General features: G+C 39.7%; 3 protein-coding genes across 5 annotated transcripts; all 3 read right to left on the minus strand.

Moving 5' to 3' along the window:
* Window positions 1-1097: 1097 nt before the first annotated feature.
* Window positions 1098-9932, minus strand: LOC128379911 (E3 ubiquitin/ISG15 ligase TRIM25-like). The gene is made up of 2 exons (XM_053339550.1): window positions 8265-9932; window positions 1098-2837 (listed from the first exon to the last, which is right to left on the minus strand). Exons 1-2 carry the CDS (start codon window positions 9930-9932, stop codon window positions 1098-1100), a joined length of 3408 nt encoding a protein of 1135 aa, XP_053195525.1.
* Window positions 4902-6766, minus strand: LOC128380136 (tripartite motif-containing protein 16-like). Its single transcript, XM_053339839.1, has 2 exons — window positions 6658-6766; window positions 4902-6591 (listed from the first exon to the last, which is right to left on the minus strand). Exons 1-2 carry the CDS (start codon window positions 6764-6766, stop codon window positions 5093-5095), a joined length of 1608 nt encoding a protein of 535 aa, XP_053195814.1. The 3' UTR covers window positions 4902-5092.
* A 1343-nt stretch (window positions 9933-11275) lies between the features above and the next one.
* LOC128380128 (tripartite motif-containing protein 16-like) lies at window positions 11276-17105 on the minus strand. 3 transcript variants are annotated; one of them, XM_053339828.1, is made up of 3 exons: window positions 16002-17087; window positions 13753-13765; window positions 11276-12041 (listed from the first exon to the last, which is right to left on the minus strand). In XM_053339828.1, the coding sequence occupies exons 1-3, from the start codon at window positions 17085-17087 to the stop codon at window positions 11476-11478; spliced, it is 1665 nt and encodes a 554-aa protein (XP_053195803.1). In that variant the 3' UTR covers window positions 11276-11475. The 3 variants fall into 3 exon arrangements, with proteins under 3 accessions (XP_053195803.1, XP_053195804.1, XP_053195805.1); XM_053339829.1 differs by lacking the exon at window positions 13753-13765 and adding an exon at window positions 12411-12417 and having other exon boundaries at window positions 15996-17087; XM_053339830.1 differs by lacking the exon at window positions 13753-13765 and having other exon boundaries at window positions 11276-11823; window positions 15768-17105.
* Window positions 17106-18362: the final 1257 nt, after the last annotated feature.

The following is an 18362-nucleotide window of genomic DNA, read 5'->3' on the forward strand; positions in this document are numbered from 1 at the left end:
TCTCTCTGACATGTAGAAAGTAGCATCACATGGAAATACTACAGTAAAGTGCAAGTACCTCAAAACTGTACTTAATTACAGCACTTAAGTAATAGTTACTTTCTGCTGCTGTATGTGACTCACTGACATGGTTGTCCAGACATCTTATATTCAACTGATCTTAATGATCTGGAAGATGAATGTAATTATATACCCAGAAGTTTAACTTTTTTGGCTTTATAGGCCACTGAGCAACTTTCATTAAGGAATGGGGCTAACCTCCAATGCTGTGTCCTGTTCTCTTTATACATCCGTTGGTGTTACCAAAGTCTCAGAGTTTATTTCAGTGTGTTTTCACTTCATGACAGTTAATTCAACACCAGGCCTAAAAAAGGTGAAGTTTAGCAAATATTTTCATAAATTACTATTTATTTCATTCATTTTGACAAGCAAAAACCCTAAAACATTTTCTATTTCTAGTTTTTTTGTTTTAAATCTAGTTTCATATTTTCTCCAAAACATTTGAATAAAATCCTGAAATGAAGACAGAAGAAAATACTGTCTCATTGTTAAAAAAACTCTTTATTGATAATATAAAGCTACAGCTTGTTAACACATCCAATCAGTAAAGTTTGTTTATAGACTTTTGTTCAATGATTTCATGTCCAGATTCACTTCATCCACACAATCAATCAGGTTAACCACAAATGTCAGCTATGTACAACAACATCATTACTGATCTCCTGGTTGATTATTATCATGATATTTAAAGTTTGATTGTACATCTTTTTATGAATTTATAAAGTGATGAGAACTAAATTTCTATGATCAAGGAAGTTCTGATCTTTTCTGTGTTTAAGAAACAACAGCACATTAATACAAACATGAAATTAACATTTAGAAAAAAAGAGAAGTTCACTTTTTTATCTGCATAAATGTCAGTGAAGCTTGAAAACATGACCAGCCTCCATGGAAAAAAACATACAGGAAAAAGTGACATTTACACACATTGAAAACATCAATAGAACAAATGAAAAGAAAAATTATCTCTGTGCAGTTCAGAAACAGCAACAAGCTCTCAGAAACATGGAGACAAAAACATGAAGAATCTGATACGCCTATTTCAGTTTACACAACTCAGCTGTGACTCCCACTTTCAGAAGCCAAAGTCCAGCATAGAGAGGCTGAGTGAATGTGGTCTGGACTCTGTGGAGGAGAGTCATGGTTTCAGAGACGCTGTAGAAGGACAGAATACCTGCTCTGTGATCCAGGTACACTCCAACTCTGTAGGAATAAGGACCTGAGACGGGAGTTTCAATGTTGTTGAACCAAAATCTATAACTGTTAGTGTAACAATATAAAGCCCAAGATTTGTCATTACATCCAAATACACATTCATCTGACCATCCTGCTCTGCTGATGTTCTTGTATGCGACTGCTACATAAACTCCTTTCCCTCTCCACTCCACCTCCCAGTAACAACGTCCAGTCAGACTCTCTCTATTCAGGACCTGTTCATAATAAGTGAATCTGTCTGGGTGATTAGAATAAGACTGTTCTCGGCTCATTCGTTCTACTTTTCTGTTCCCCTCAGATAATAACAGTTCTGTGTTTGCTGTGTTTGGATCCAGAGTGATTTCACATGAATATTTTAAGAAGTCAGCTCTGGTCTTGGGCTCTGCTTCTGGCAGTAAAACCTTCACTTCAGTCAATGCCTGTGAGATGGTTGTCCATTCCTCCCTCAGGATGTCCTGTAGTTTATCTCTGAGCTCTGACACAGCTGCTGTCACATCCTCAAAGTATCTCAGAGGTCGGATATTGATGCTGGATGAGTCTGTAGGTTCACTGAGTTGTGACACTGAGGGGTAGTTGTGTAGAAACTGGTTGTGATCCTCTGTGTGTGAGAGCTGCTTCAGTTCAGCGTCTTTCCTCTTCAGCTCAGTGATCTCCTGCTGCAGCTTCTCCTGAAGCTCTTTGACTCCACTCACTTCAGTTTCCTGCTGGGATCTGATCTGCTGCTTCACATCAGAGCTTCTTTTCTGGAGGAGACGGATCAGCTCAGTGAAGATCTTCTCACTGTCCTCCACTGCTTTATCAGCAGAGCTACTGACGGCCTCCACCTCCTGTTGAAGCAGCTTCACATCTTTCTCTCTGTCCTGGATTCTCTGCTGGATGTTTAGTCGACTCACCTCGAGTTCTCTCTGCCTCTCAGTCCTTTCTGCTGCAGCTGAGACTGTGTCGTGGCCTTTATGTTCATCCACAGAGCAGAGATAACAGATACTCTGCTGATCAGTACGACAGAACATCTTCATCACCTCATCATGACGAGAGCAGATGTTCTCCTGGAGCTTCTCTGAGGGCTCGACCAGCTTGTGTTTTTTAAATGCAGATTCATAATGAGGCTGGAGGTGATTCTCACAGTAAGAGGCCAGACACTGCAGACAGGACTTGAAGGCTTTCCTCTTCCTCCCAGTGCAGACATCACAGGCCACATCTTCAGGTCCAGCATAGCAGTGATCAGCAGGAGCAGCTTGGAGTCCAGTCTTCTTCAGCTGCTCCACTAAAACTGCAAACATGGTGTTTTTCTTCAGGACAGGCCTCGGTGTGAAGGTTTGTCTGCACTGAGGGCAGTTATAGATCTTCCTTTGATCCTCTCCATCCCAGAAGTTTTTAATACAGCTCATGCAGTAATTATGTCCGCAGGGAATAGTCACCGGATCCTTCAGTAGATCCAGACAGATCGAACAAGAGAAGGAGTCTCGGTCCAGCTGATCTCCTTTCTGCGCCATTTCAGCTCTCAGTGGCAACGACTGTCTGAGTTTCACTTCCTGAGAATTGAAACAGGTTTGAAATCTGATCTGAACAACATGTGATCCTGTAGTAAATGCAGCTCTTGTCCTGCCCGACATGTTGGTTACACCCATCTTCAAACTGTATATCTAAAGGGGAGGGAACAAGGAAATAGAGTATGAGCACAGAGTGGAGCTTGTTGTGTTTGAGAGCAGGTAGAAGAGGGAGGGGTTATCCATGATTCACTCCAGGAGGAGGAACAGTTTTAATAACAGATACTCTGCCAGCCTTTGATAGTCACATGATCATCTGGTTTAATCTTTAACAATGTGTTGTATTTTAAAAGGCTTGTTATATTATCCATTGTGTCAAATCTGCATCGGAAAAATAACTAAAGCTGCCAGATAAATGTAGTGGAGTAGAAAGTACAATATTTCTCTCTGACATGTAGAAAGTAGCATCACATGGAAATACTACAATAAAGTACAAGTACCTCAAAACTGTACTTAATTACAGCACTTAAGTAATAGTTACTTTCTGCTGCTGTATGTGACTCACTGACATGGTTGTCCAGACATGTTATATTCAACAGATCTTAATGATCTGGAAGATGAATGTAATTATATAACCCAGAAGTTTAACTTTTTTGGCTTTATAGGCCACTGAGCAACTTTCATTAAAGACAAATGTTTCCCAGCGGGGTTTATATCTCTATGTGTCTGCTCCTGTTTGCTGTTTGCTAAACAAAAGCGGCGAAGCGGCTTTTATAGTGAACACAGATCGGTGTATCCTTCCGCTGACCCACCCGGTGGAACTATAAAATATGATCACAAACACACAAATACACCATAACACCATCATGGAAGATAATAAAACATAAGTATACTCGATTAAAATACACATATGTAATATTGTGTAGAATTATGAGGAGGGTATCTTTTTCTTTTTTTTAAGGAAAAGTGATGGTCGTGATGAATGACCGTTCACAGCCTGCGCGGATGTAGACCTGACATAGAAAAGAAAACATTCAACGTTATTTTTTAAAGAAAAATAGAAAAATATATATCAATAAATATGAATATAAAAATACCACAAAATGATTTATATTATTATTATTATTAATCATATTATATTATTCATATTATTATGATATTAATAATATACTTTTGTAATTGTTGTTTTTCTTACTATTAAGATAAGATGCATTTTTACACAAGCAGTATAATAATGGAGGAAAAAAGTAGCAGTGTAAGGGTGAAGGTGACAAAAAATAAAAAATAAAATAAAACCAAAGAACTATATACAGTAAACAATCTCTTTGTAAATAAATCTGCCATAAATAAATGTGCAATATGCAGAAGTTCCTGAGATAATATACATATGTGCAATGTTTCTTGGATTCACACAGTAAGGATAGCATCAGTCTTTTTTTTAGTGGGAGTGGGAGGTACTGGGAATTGTGGTGTTGTACAGTCTGATGGCTGATGGTATGAAAGAGACTTGAACTTTTTGTTTTGAAATACAATATCAGTACTGTAAATCAGGTCAAATACAGCCTAGGTAGCCCACTAAACAAACAAACACATAAATGAAAGAAGAGAATTGGGTTAAACCAAAAAACTAATAGTTTTATTAACAAATTATTTATAAAATAAAGAAGACAGAGGCACAAGTCTTCTAAGAGAATGGTATCAATGTTTTTGACTATACCATTTTCATTAGTTTTATTGTGTTAAATAATATGTTAAGTTTTATATCAAACACAAAGTTTCAGTTATATTCAATGTTAAATAAAGAATGATGTGTGCCATATACATAATACAAAGAATATTTAAGTTTTGAATGAGATCCTGAAATGAAGACAGAGGAAAAAACTTTCTCACTATTAAAAATCATCTTTATTGATTATTTAAAGCTTCAGATTGTTCACACATCAATGACTTTTGTTCAATGATTTCATGTCCAGATTCACTTCATCCACACAATCAGCTAGTTTAACCACAAATGTCAGCTATGTACAACAACATCATTACTGATCTCCTGGTTGATTACTATCATGATAATTACAGTTTGATTAATGACAACAAAATATCTATGATGAAGGAAGTTCTGCTGTTTTCTCTGTTTAAGAAACGACAGCACACAAGGAAGTGAAATTATCGACAGAACAAATGAAAAGAAAAAGGTGATGACAACTCCAGTTTGATTGACAGCTGATCTCTGTGCAGTTCAGAAACAGCCACAAGCTCTCAAAAACATGGAGACAAAAATATGAATAATTACAACACAGGATCTGACCCATGAAGTCTGAACTCACTTCTGTCTATTTCAGTTTACACAACTCAGCTGTGGCTCTAAATTTACAAAGCCAAACTCCAGCATGGAGAGGCTGAGTGAATGTGGTCTGGACTCTGTGGAGGAGAGTCATGGTTTCAGAGACGCTGTAGAAGGACAGAATACCTGCTCTGTGATCCAGGTACACTCCGACTCTGGAGGAACGAGGACCTGAGACGGGAGTTTTAATGTTGTTGAACCAAAAATTATAACTGTTAGTGTAACAACATAAAGCCCAAGACTTGTCATTATATCCAAACATACATTCAAATGACAGTCCTTTTCTTTTGATATTGTTGTATGCGACTGCTACATAAATTCCTCCTCCCCACTCCACCTCCCAGTAACAACGTCCAGTCAGACTCTCTCTACTCAGGACCTGCCCCAGCCAAAATCCAGTGAATCTATCTGGGTGACTAGAATAAGACTGTTGTTGTCTCATTCGTTGTACTTTTCTGTTCCCCTCAGATAATAACAGCTGTGTGTGTGCTGTGTTTGGATCCAGAGTGATTTCACATGAATATTTTAAGAAGTCAGCTCTGGTCTTGGGCTCTGGTTCTGGCAGTGGAACCTTCACTTCAGTCACTGCCTGTGAGATGTTTGTCCATTTGTCCCTCAGGATGTCCTGTAGTTTGTCTCTGAGCTTTGACACAGCTGCTGTCACATCCTCAAAGTATCTCAGAGGACGGATATTGATGCTGGATGAGTCTGTAGGTTCACTGAGTTGTGACACTGAGGGGTAGTTGTGTAGAAACTGGTTGTGATCCTCTGTGTGTGAGAGCTTCTTCAGTTCAGCGTCTTTCCTCTTCAGCTCAGTGATCTCCTGCTGCAGCTTCTCCTGAAACTCTTTGACTCCACTCACTTCAGTTTCCTGCTGGGATCTGATCTGCTGCTTCACATCAGAGCTTCTTTTCTGGAGGAGACGGATCAGCTCAGTGAAGATGTTCTCACTGTCCTCCACTGCTTTATCAGCAGAGCGACTGACGTCCTCCACCTCCTGTTGAAGCAGCTTCACATCTTTCTCTCTGTCCTGGATTCTCTGCTGGATGTTTAGTCGACTCACCTCGAGCTCTCTCTGCCTCTCAGTCCTTTCTGCTGCAGCTGAGACTGTGTCGTGGCCTTTATGATCATCCACAGAGCAGAGATAACAGATACTCTGCTGATCAGTGCGGCAGAACATCTTCATCACCTCATCATGACGAGAGCAGATGTTCTCCTGGAGCTTTTTCGAGGGATTGACCAGCTTGTGTTTTTTAAATGCAGATTCATAATGAGGCTGGAGGTGATTCTCACAGTAAGAGATCAGACACACCAGACAGGACTTGGAGGCTTTCATCTTCCTCCCAGTGCAGACATCACAGGCCACATCTTCAGGTCCAGCATAGCAGTGATCAGCAGGAGCAGCTTGGAGTCCAGTCTTCTTCAGCTGCTCCACTAAAGCTGCAAACATGGTGTTTTTCTTCAGTACAGGCCTCGGTGTGAATGCCTCTCTGCACTGAGGGCAGCTGTAGATCTTCCTCTGATCCTCTCCATCCCAGAATCCTTTAATACAGCTCATACAGTAGCTGTGTCCACAGGGAATAGTCACCGGATCCTTCAGTAGATCCAGACAGATCGAACAAGAGAAGGAGTCTTGGTCCAGCTGATCTCCTTTCTGCGCCATTTCAGCTCTCAGTGGCAACGACTGTCTGAGTTTCACTTACTGAGAAAGTGAAACAAGTTTGAAATCTGATCTGAACAACATGTGATCCTGTAGTAAATGCAGCTGTTGTCCTGCCCGACATGTTGGTTACACCCATCTTCAAACTGTAGATCTAAAGGGGAGGGAACAAGGAAATACAGTATGAGCACAGAGTGGAGCTTGTTGTGTTTGAGAGCAGGAAGAAGAGGGAGGGGTTATCAATGATTCACTCCAGGAGGAGGAACAGTTTTAATAACAGATACTCCGCCGACCTTTGATAGTCACATGATCTTCTGGTTTAATCTTTAACAATGTGTTGTATTTTAAAAGGCTTGTTATATTATCCATTGTGTCAAATCTGCATCTGAAAAATTACTAAAGCTGCCAGATAAATGTAGTGGAGTAGAAAGTACAATATTTCCCTCTGACATGTAGAAAGTAGCATCACATGGAAATACTACAGTAAAGTACAAGTACCTCAAAACTGTACTTAATTACAGCACTTAAGTAATAGTTACTTTCTGCTGCTGTATGTGACTCACTGACATGGATGTCCAGACATGTTATGTTCAACTGATCTTAATGATGTGGAATATTAATGTAATTCTATACCCGGAAGTTTAACTTTTTTGGCTTTATTGGCCACTGAGCAACTTTCATTAAGGAATGGGGCCCACCTCCAATGCTGTGTCCTGTTCTCTTTATACATCCGTTGGTGTTACCAAAGACTCAGTGTGTTTTCACTTCATGACAGTTAATTGTAACACCAGGCCTAAAAAAGGTCATGATTGGCAAATATTTTCATAAATGACTAATTAAAACATTTTCTATTTCTAGTTTCTTTGTTTTAAATCTAGTTTCATATTTTCTCCAAAACATTTGAATAACATCCTGAAATGAAGACAGAAGAAAATACTGTCTCATTGTTAACAATCCTCTTTATTGGTAATGTAAAGCTACAGCTTGTTCACACATCCAATCAGTAAAGTTTGTTTATAGACTTTTGTTCAATGATTTCATGTCTAGATTCACTTCATCCACACATTCAGTTTAACCACAAATGTCAGCTATGTACAACAACATTATTAATGATCTCCTGGTTGATTATTATCATGATATTTAAAGTTTGATTGTACATCTTTTTATGAATTTACAAAGTGATGAGAACAAAATATCTATGATGAAAGAAGTTCTGCTCTTTTCTCTGTTTAAGAAACATCAGCACATTAATACAAACATGAAATTAACATATAGAACAAAGAGAAGTTCACATTGTTAAATGTCAGTGAAGGTTGAAAATATCACCAGCCTCCATGGAGAAAAACAAACAGACATTGAAAACATCAACAGAACAAATGAAAACAAAAAAATATCTCTGTGCAGTTCAGAAACAGCAACGAGCTCTCAGAAACATGGAGACAAAAACATGAAGAATTAAACATAGAATATGACACACAAAATCTGAAATAACTTCTGTCTATTTCAGTTCACACAACTCAGCTGTGACTCCATAATAAAGCAAAAGTCCAGCATGGAGAGGCTGAGTGAATGTGGTCTGGACTCTGTGGAGGAGAGTCATGGTTTCAGAGACGCTGTAGAAGGACAGAATACCTGCTCTGTGATCCAGGTACACTCCGACTCTGGACGAACCAGGACCTGAGACGGGATCTTTAATGTTGTTGAACCAAAAATTATAACTATTAGTGTCACTATCTAAAGCCCAAGATTTGTCATTACGTCCAAATACACATTCATTTGACCGTCCTGCTCTGCTGATGTTCTTGTATGTGACTGCTATACGAACTCCTCCTCCCCTCCACTCCACCTCCCAGTAACAACGTCCAGTCAGACTCTCTCTACTCAGGACCTGACTATAATAAGTGAACCTGTCTGGGTAAATAGAATAAGACTGTTGTTGATTCATGACTTCTACTTTTCTGTTCCCTTCAGATAATAACAGTAGTGTGTTTGCTGTGTTTGGATCCAGAGTGATTTCACATGAATATTTTAAGAAGTCAGCTCTGGTCTTGGGCTCTGCTTCTGACAGTAAAACATCCACTTCAGTCACTGCCTGTGAGATGTTTGTCCATTCCTCCCTCAGGAGGTCCTGTAGTTTATCTCTGAGCTCTGACACAGCTGCTGTCACATCCTCAAAGTATCTGAGAGGACGGATATTGATGCTGGATGAGTCTGTAGGTTCACTGAGTTGTGACACTGAGGGGTAGTTGTGTAGAAACTGGTTGTGATCCTCTGTGTGTGAGAGCTGCTTCAGTTCAGCGTCTTTCCTCTTCAGCTCAGTGATCTCCTGCTGCAGCTTCTCCTGAAGCTCTTTGGCTCGACTCACTTCAGTTTCCTGCTGGGATCTGATCTGCTGCTTCACATCAGAGCTTCTTTTCTGGAGGAGATGGATCAGCTCAGTGAAGATCTTCTCACTGTGCTCCACTGCTTTATCAGCAGAACTACTGACAGCCTTCAACTCCTGTTGAAGCAGCTTCACATCTTTCTCTCTGTCCTGGATTCTCTGCTGGATGTTTAGTCGACTCACCTCGAGCTCTCTCTGCCTCTCAGTCCTTTCTGCTGCAGCTGAGACTGTGTCGTGGCCTTTATGTTCATCCACAGAGCAGAGGTAACAGATACTCTGCTGATCAGTGCGGCAGAACATCTTCATCACCTCATCATGACGAGAGCAGATGTTCTCCTGGAGCTTCTTCGAGGGCTCAACCAGCTTGTGTTTCTTTAATGGAGCTGCATCATAATGAGGCTGGAGGTGATTCTTACAGTAAGAGGCCAAACACACCAGACAGGACTTGAAGGCTTTCAGCTTCCTCCCAGTGCAGACATCACAAGACACATCTTCAGGTCCAGCATAGCAGTGATCAACAGGAGCAGCTTGGAGTCCAGTCTTCTTCAGCTGCTCCACTAAAGCTGCTAACATAGTGTTTTTATTCAGGACAGGTCTCGGTGTGAAGGTCTGTCTGCACTGAGGGCAGCTGTAGATCTTCCTCTGATCCTCTCCATCCCAGAAGTTTTTAATACAGCTCATACAGTAGCTGTGTCCACAGGGAATAGTCACCGGATCCTTCAGTAGATCCAGACAGATTGAACAAGAGAAGGACTCTCGGTCCAGCTGATCTCCTTTCTGTGCCATTTCAACTCTCAGTGGCAACGGCTGTCTGAGTTTCACTTCCTGAGAATTGAAACAAGTTTGAACTCTGATCTGAACAACATGTGATCCTGTAGTAAATGCAGCTCTTGTCCTGCCCGACATGTTGGTTACACCCATCTTCAAACTGTAGATCTAAAAGGGAGGGAACAAGGAAATAGAGTATGAGCACAGAGTGGAGCTTGTTGTGTTTGAGAGCAGGAAGAAGAGGGAGGGGTTATCAATGATTCACTCCAGGAAGAGGAACAGTTTTAATAACAGATACTCTGCCGACCTTTGATAGTCACACGATCATCTGGTTTTAATCTTTAACAATGTGTTGTATTTTAAAAGGCTTGTTATATTATCCATTGTGTCAAATCTTCATCTGAAAAATAACTAAAGCTGCCAGATAAATGTAGTGGAGTAGAAAGTACAATATTTCCCTCTGACATGTAGAAAGTAGCATCACATGGAAATACTACAGTAAAGTACAAGTACCTCAAAACTGTACTTAATTACAGCACTTAAGTAATAGTTACTTTCTGCTGCTGTATGTGACTCACTGACATGGTTGTCCAGACATGTTATATTCAGCTGATCTTAATGATCTGGAAGATGAATGTAATTCTATAACCCGGAAGTTTAACTTTTTTGGCTTTATAGGCCACTGAGCAACTTTCATTAAGGAATGGGGCCCACCCCCAATGCTGTGTCCTGTTCTCTTTATACATCCGTTGGTGTTACCAAAGACTCAGTGTGTTTTCAGTGTGTTTTCACTTCATGACAGTTAATTGTAACACCAGGCCTAAAAAAGGTCATGATTGGCAAATATTTTCATAAATGACTAATTATTTCATTCATTTCTTCAAGCAAAAACCTTAAAACAATTTCTAGTTTCTTTGTTTTAAATCTAGTTTCATATTTTCTCCAAAACATTTGAATAACATCCTGAAATGAAGATAGAAGAAAATACTGTCTCATTGTTAAAAAACCTCTTTATTGATAATATAAAGCTACAGCTTGTTCACACATCCAATCAGTAAAGTTTGTTTATAGACTTTTGTTCAATGATTTCATGTCTAGATTCACTTCATCCACACAATCAATCAGTTTAACCACAAATGTCAGCTATGTACAACAACATCATTACTGATCTCCTGGTTGATTATTATCATGATATTTAAAGTTTGATTGTACATCTTTTTATGAATTTACAAAGTGATGAGAACAAAATATCTATGATGAAGGAAGTTCTGATCTTTTCTCTGTTTAAGAAACAACAGCACATTAATACAAACATGAAATTAACATATAGAAAAAAGAGAAGTTCACATTTTTATCTGCATAAATGTCAGTGAAGGTTGAAAACATCACCAGCCTCCATGGAAAAAAACAAACAGACATTGAAAACATCAACAGAACAAATGAAAAGAAAAAAATATCTCTGTGCAGTTCAGAAACAGCAACGAGCTCTCAGAAACATGGAGATAAAAACATGAAGAATTAAACATAGAATCTGACACATGAAATCTGAAATAACTTCTGTCTATTTCAGTTCACACAACTCAGCTGTGACTCCATAATAAAGCAAAAGTCCAGCATGGAGAGGCTGAGTGAATGTGGTCTGGACTCTGTGGAGGAGAGTCATGGTTTCAGAGACGCTGTAGAAGGACAGAATACCTGCTCTGTGATCCAGGTACACTCCGACTCTGGAGGAATCAGGACCTGAGACGGCAGTTTCAATGTTGTTGAACCAAAAATTATAACTGTTAGTGTCACATCTTAAAGCCCAAGATTTGTCATTATATCCAAATACACATTCATTTGACCGTCCTGCTCTGCTGATGTTCTTGTATGCGACTGCCATACGAACTCCTCCTCCTCTCCACTCCACCTCCCAGTAACAACGTCCAGTCAGACTCTTTCTGCTCAGGACCTGACGATAATAAGTGAATCTGTCTGGGTGACTAGAATAAGACTGTTGTTGGCTCAATGCTTTTGCTTTTCTGTTTCCCTCAGATAATAACAGTCGTGCGTTTGCTGTGTTTGGATCCAGAGTGATTTCACATGAATATTTTAAGAAGTCAGCTCTGGTCTTGGGCTCTGGTTCTGCTTCTGACAGTGAAACCTTCACTTCAGTCCCTGTCAGTGAGATGTTTGTCCATTTGTCCCTCAGGATGTCCTGTAGTTTATCTCTGAGCTCTGACACAGCTGCTGTCACATCCTCAAAGTATCTGAGAGGACGGATATTGATGCTGGATGAGTCTGTAGGTTCACTGAGTTGTGACACTGAGGGGTAGTTGTGTAGAAACTGGTTGTGATCCTCTGTGTGTGAGAGTTGCTTCAGTTCATCGTCTTTCCTCTTCAGCTCAGTGATCTCCTGCTGCAGCTTCTCCTGAAGATCTTTGACTCCACTCACTTCAGTTTCCTGCTGGGATCTGATCTGCTGCTTCACATCAGAGCTTCTTTTCTGGAGGAGACGGATCAGCTCAGTGAAGATCTTCTCACTGTCCTCCACTGCTTTATCAGCAGAGAGACTGACGGCCTCCACCTCCTGTTGAAGCAGCTTCACATCTTTCTCTCTGTCCTGGATTCTCTGCTGGATGTTTAGTCGACTCACCTCGAGCTCTCTCTGCCTCTCAGCCCTTTCTGCTGCAGCTGAGACTGTGTCGTGGCCTTTATGTTCATCCACAGAGCAGAGATAACAGATACTCTGCTGATCAGTACGACAGAACATCTTCATCACCTCATCATGACGAGAACAGATGTTCTCCTGGAGCTTCTTCGAGGGACCGACCAGCTTGTGTTTCTTTAATGGAGCTGCATCATAATGAGGCTGAAGGTGTTTCTTACAGTAAGAGGCAGGACAAGTCAGACAGGACTTGAGAGCTTTCCTCTTCCTCCCAGTGCAGACATCACAGGACACATCTTTAGGTCCAGCATAGCAGTGATCAGCAGGAGCAGCTTGGAGTCCAGTCTTCTTCAGCTGCTCCACTAAAGCTGCTAACATGGTGTTTTTCTTCAGTACAGGCCTCGGTGTGAAGGTCTGTCTACACTGAGGGCAGCTGTAGATCTTCCTCTGATCCTCTCCATCCCAGACGTTTTTAATACAGCTCATACAGTAATTATGTCCACAGGGAATAGTCACCGGATCCTTCAGTAGATCCAAACAGATCGAACAAGAGAAGGATTCTTGGTCCAGCTGATCTCCTTTCTGCGCCATTTCAGCTCTCAGTGGCAACGACTGCCTGAGTTTCACTTACTGAGAAAGTGAAACAAGTTTGAAGTCTGATCTGAACAACATGTGATTCTGTAGTGAATGCAGCCTGACAGCTCTTGTCTTGCCTTACAAGAAGGTAACACCCATCTTTACACTGTATATCTGAAGGGGAGGGAACAAGGAAATACAGTATGAGCACAGAGTGGAGCTTGTTGTGTTTGAGAGCAGGAAGAAGAGGGAGGGGTTATCAATGATTCACTCCAGTAGGAGGAACAGTTTTAATAACAGATACTCTGCCAGCCTTTGATATTCACATGATCATCTGGTTTAATCTTTAACAATGTGTTGTATTTTAAAAGGCTTGTTAAATTATCCATTGTGTCAAATCTTCATCTGAAAAATAACTAAAGCTGCCAGATAAATGTAGTGGAGTAGAAAGTACAATATTCCTCTCTGACATGTAGAAAGTAGCATCACATGGAAATACTACAATAAAGTGCAAGTACCTCAAAACTGTACTTAATTACAGCACTTAAGTAATAGTTACTTTCTCCTGCTGCATGTGACTCACTGACATGGTTGTCCAGACATGTTATATTCAACTGATCTTAATGATCTGGAAGATGAATGTAATTCTATAACCCAGAAGTTTAACTTTTTTGGCTTTATAGGCCACTGAGCAACTTTCATTAAAGACAAATGTTTCCCAGCGGGGTTTATATCTCTATGTGTCTGCTCCTGTTTGCTGTTTGCTAAACAAAAGCGGCGAAGCGGCTTTTATAGTGAACACAGATCGGTGTATCCTTCCGCTGACCCACCCGGTGGAACTATAAAATACGATCACACAAACACACAAATACACCATAACACCATCATGGAAGATAATAAAACATAAGTATACTCGATTAAAATACACATATGTAATATTGTGTAGAATTATGAGGAGGGTATCTTTTTCTTTTTTTTAAGGAAAAGTGATGGTCGTGATGAATGACCGTTCACAGCCTGCGCGGATGTAGACCTGACAGAAAAGAAAACATTCGACGTTATTTTTTAAATAAAAATAGAAAAAATATATATCAATAAATATGAATATAAAAATACCACGAAATGATTAATATTATTATTATTAATCATATTATATTATTATGATATTAATAATATACTTTTGTAATTGTTGTTTTTCTTACTATTAAGATAAGATGTGTGTAAGGGTGAAGGTGACAAAAAATTTAAAAAATTAAACAAAAAACTATATACAGTAAACAATCTCTGTGTAAATAAATCTGCCATAAATAAATGTGCAATATGCAGAAGTTCCTGAGATAATATACATATGTGCAATGTTTCTAGGATTTACACAGTAAGGATAGCATCAGTCTTTTTTTTTTAGTGGGAGTGGGAGGTACTGGGAATTGTGGTGTTGTACAGTCTGATGGCTGATGGTATGAAAGAGACTTGAACTTTTTGTTTTGAAATATAATATCAGTACTGTAAATCAGGTCAAATACAGCCTAGGTAGCCCACTAAACAAACAAACACATAAATGAAAGAAGAGAATTGTGTTAAACCAAAAAACAAATAGTTATAAAATAAAGAAGACAGAGGCACAAGTCTTCTAAGAGAATGGTATCAATATTTTTGACTATACCATTTTCATTAGTTTTATTGTGTTAAATAATATGTTAAGTTTTATATCAAACACAAAGTTTCAGTTATATTCAATGTTAAATAAAGAATGATGTGTGCCATATACATAATACAAAGAATATTTAAGTTTTGAATGAGATCCTGAAATGAAGACAGAGGAAAATACTTTCTCACTATTAAAAATCATCTTTATTGATTATTTAAAGCTTCAGATTGTTCACACATCAATTACTTTTGTTCAATGATTTCATGTGCAGATTCACTTCATCCACACAATCAGCTAGTTTAACCACAAATGTCAGCTATGTACAACAACATCATTACTGATCTCCTGGTTGATTACTATCATGATAATTACAGTTTGATTAATGACAACAAAATATCTATGATGAAGGAAGTTCTGCTGTTTTCTCTGTTTAAGAAACGACAGCACACAAGGAACTGAAATTATCCACAGAACAAATGAAAAGAAAAAGGTGATGACAACTCCAGTTTGATTGACAGCTGATCTCTGTGCAGTTCAGAAACAGCCACAAGCTCTCAAAAACATGGAGATAAAAACATGAATAATTACATCACAGGATCTGACACATGAAATCTGAAATCACTTCTGTCTATTTCAGTTCACACAACTCAGCTGTGGCTCCAACATTAAGAAGCCAAAGTCCAGCATAGAGAGGCCGAGTGAATGTGGTCTGGACTCTGTGGAGGAGAGTCATGGTTTCAGAGACGCTGTAGAAGGACAGAATACCTGCTCTGTGATCCAGGTACACTCCGACTCTGGAGGAACGAGGACCTGAGACGGGAGTTTCAGTGTTGTAGAACAAAAATGTATAGCTGTTAGTGTAACAATCTAAAGCCCAAGATATGTCATTATTACGTCCAAATACACATCCATTTGATGATCCTGCTCTGCTGATATTCTTGTATGCGACTGCTACATAAACTTCTCCTCTTCTCCACTCCACCTCCCAGTAACAACGTCCAGTCAGACTCTCTCTACTCAGCACCTGACTATAAACAGTGAATCTGTCTGGATGATGATAATAAGACTGTTGTTGGCTCACTGCTTTTGCTTTTCTGTTTCCTTCAGATAATAACAGCTGTGTGTTTGCTGTGTTTGGATCCAGAGTGATTTCACATGAATATTTTAAGAACTCAGCTCTGGTCTTGGGTTCTGCTTCTGGCAGTAAAACGTCCACTTCAGTCACTGCCTGTGAGATGTTTGTCCATTTGTCCCTCAGGATGTCCTGTAGTTTATCTCTGAGCTCTGACACAGCTGCTGTCACATCCTCAAAGTATCTGAGAGGATGGATATTGATGCTGGATGAGTCTGTAGGTTCACTGAGTTGTGACACTGAGGGGTAGTTGTGTAGAAACTGGTTGTGATCCTCTGTGTGTGAGAGCTGCTTCAGTTCAGCGTCTTTCCTCTTCAGCTCAGTGATCTCCTGCTGCAGCTTCTCCTGAAGCTCTTTGACTCCACTCACTTCAGTTTCCTGCTGGGATCTGATCTGCTGCTTCACATCAGAGCTTCTTTTCTGGAGGAGACGGATCAGCTCAGTGAAGATCTTCTCACTGTCCTCCACTGCTTTATCAGCAGAGCGACTGACGGCCTCCACTTCCTGTTGAAGCTGCTTCACATCTTTCTCTCTGTCCTGGATTCTCTGCTGGATGTTTAGTCGACTCACCTCGAGCTCTCTCTGCCTCTCAGTCCTTTCTGCTGCAGCTGAGACTGTGTCGTGGCCTTTATGATCATCCACAGAGCAGAGATAACAGATACTCTGCTGATCAGTGCGGCAGAACATCTTCATCACCTCATCATGACGAGAGCAGATGTTCTCCTGGAGCTTCTTCGAGGGCTCAACCAGCTTGTGTTTTTTAAATGCAGATTCATAATGAAGCTGAAGGTGATTCTCACAGTAAGAGATCAGACACACCAGACAGGACTTGGAGGCTTTCAGCTTCCTCCCAGTGCAGACATCACAGGCCACGTCTTCAGGTCCAGCATAGCAGTGATCAGCAGGAGCAGCTTGGAGTCCAGTCTTCTTCAGCTGCTCCACTAAAACTGCTAACATGGTGCTTTTATTCAAGACAGGCCTCGGTGTGAAGGTCTGTCTGCACTGAGGGCAGCTGTACATCCTCCTCTGATCCTCTCCATCCCAGAAGTTTTTAATACAGCTCATGCAGTAGCTGTGTCCACAGGGAATAGTCACCGGATCCTTCAGTAAATCCAGACAGATCGAACAAGAGAAGGAGTCTCTGTCCAGCTGATCTCCTTTCTGTGCCATTTCAGCTCTCAGTGGCAACGACTGTCTGAGTTTCACTTACTGAGAAAGTGAAACAAGTTTGAAATCTGATCTGAACAACATGTGATCCTGTAGTAAATGCAGCTCTTGTCCTGCCCGACATGTTGGTTACACCCATCTTCAAACTGTAGATCTAAAGGGGAGGGAACAAGGAAATAGAGTATGAGCACAGAGTGGAGCTTGTTGTGTTTGAGAGCAGGAAGAAGAGGGAGGGGTTATCAATGATTCACTCCAGGAGGAGCAGTTTTAATAACAGATACTCTGCCAACCTTTGATGGTCACATGATCATCTGGTTTAATCTTTAACAATGTGTTGTATTTTAAAAGGCTTGTTAAATTATCCATTGTGTCAAATCTTCATCTGAAAATTACTAAAGCTGCCAGATAAATGTAGTGGAGTAGAAAGTACAATATTTCTCTCTGACATGTAGAAAGTAGCATCACATGGAAATACTACAATAAAGTACAAGTACCTCAAACTGTACTTAATTACAGCACTTAAGTAATAGTTACTTTCTGCTGCTGTATGTGACTCACTGACATGGTTGTCCAGACATGTTATATTCAACTGATCTTAATGATCTGGAAGATGAATGTAATTCTATAACCCAGAAGTTTAACTTTTTTTTGGCTTTATAGGCCACTGAGCAACTTTCATTAAGGAATGGGGCTAACCTCCAATGCTGTGTCCTGTTCTCTTTATACATCCGTTGGTGTTACCAAAGACTAAGAGTTTATTTCAGTGTGTTTTCACTTCATGACAGTTAATTGTAACACCAGGCCTAAAAAAGGTCATGATTGGCAAATATTTTCATAAATGACTAATTAAAACATTTTCTATTTCTAGTTTCTTTGTTTTAAATCTAGTTTCATATTTTCTCCAAAACATTTGAATAACATCCTGAAATGAAGACAGAAGAAAATACTGTCTCATTGTTAACAATCCTCTTTATTGGTAATGTAAAGCTACAGCTCGTTCACACATCCAATCAGTAAAGTTTGTTTATAGACTTTTGTTCAATGATTTCATGTCTAGATTCACTTCATCCACACAATCAATCAGTTTAACCACAAATGTCAGCTATGTACAACAACATTATTACTGATCTCCTGGTTGATTATTATCATGATAATTAAAGTTTGATTGTACATCTTTTTATGAATTTACAAAGTGATGAGAATAAAATATCTATGATGAAGGAAGTTCTGATCTTTTCTCTGTTTAAGAAACAACAGCACTCAAATACATCAATACAA

Source organism: Scomber japonicus, chromosome 19, assembly GCF_027409825.1.
Source record: "Scomber japonicus isolate fScoJap1 chromosome 19, fScoJap1.pri, whole genome shotgun sequence".
Classification (NCBI taxonomy): Eukaryota; Metazoa; Chordata; class Actinopteri; order Scombriformes; family Scombridae; genus Scomber; species Scomber japonicus.

Bases quoted from the DNA above. Each gene is read 5' to 3' on its own strand.
- LOC128380136 (XM_053339839.1), bottom strand. From the start codon at position 6,766: ATGGCGCAGAAAGGAGATCAGCTGGACCAAGACTCCTTCTCTTGTTCG. The intron at 6,592-6,657 runs GCTGTATTAAAG...CTCAGTGCAGAG, and splicing joins TGGACACAGCTACTGTATGA to AGGCATTCACACCGAGGCCT.
- LOC128379911 (XM_053339550.1), bottom strand. From the start codon at position 9,932: ATGGCACAGAAAGGAGATCAGCTGGACCGAGAGTCCTTCTCTTGTTCA. The intron at 2,838-8,264 runs TAGACAGAAGTT...CATGTTGTTCAG, and splicing joins CTGAGTTGTGTGAACTGAAA to ATCAGATTTCAAACCTGTTT.
- LOC128380128 (XM_053339830.1), bottom strand. From the start codon at position 17,087: ATGGCACAGAAAGGAGATCAGCTGGACAGAGACTCCTTCTCTTGTTCG. The intron at 11,824-15,767 runs GTGGAGTGGAGA...TGTTACTGGGAG, and splicing joins CTGGACGTTGTTACTGGGAG to GTGGAGTGGAGAGGAGGAGG.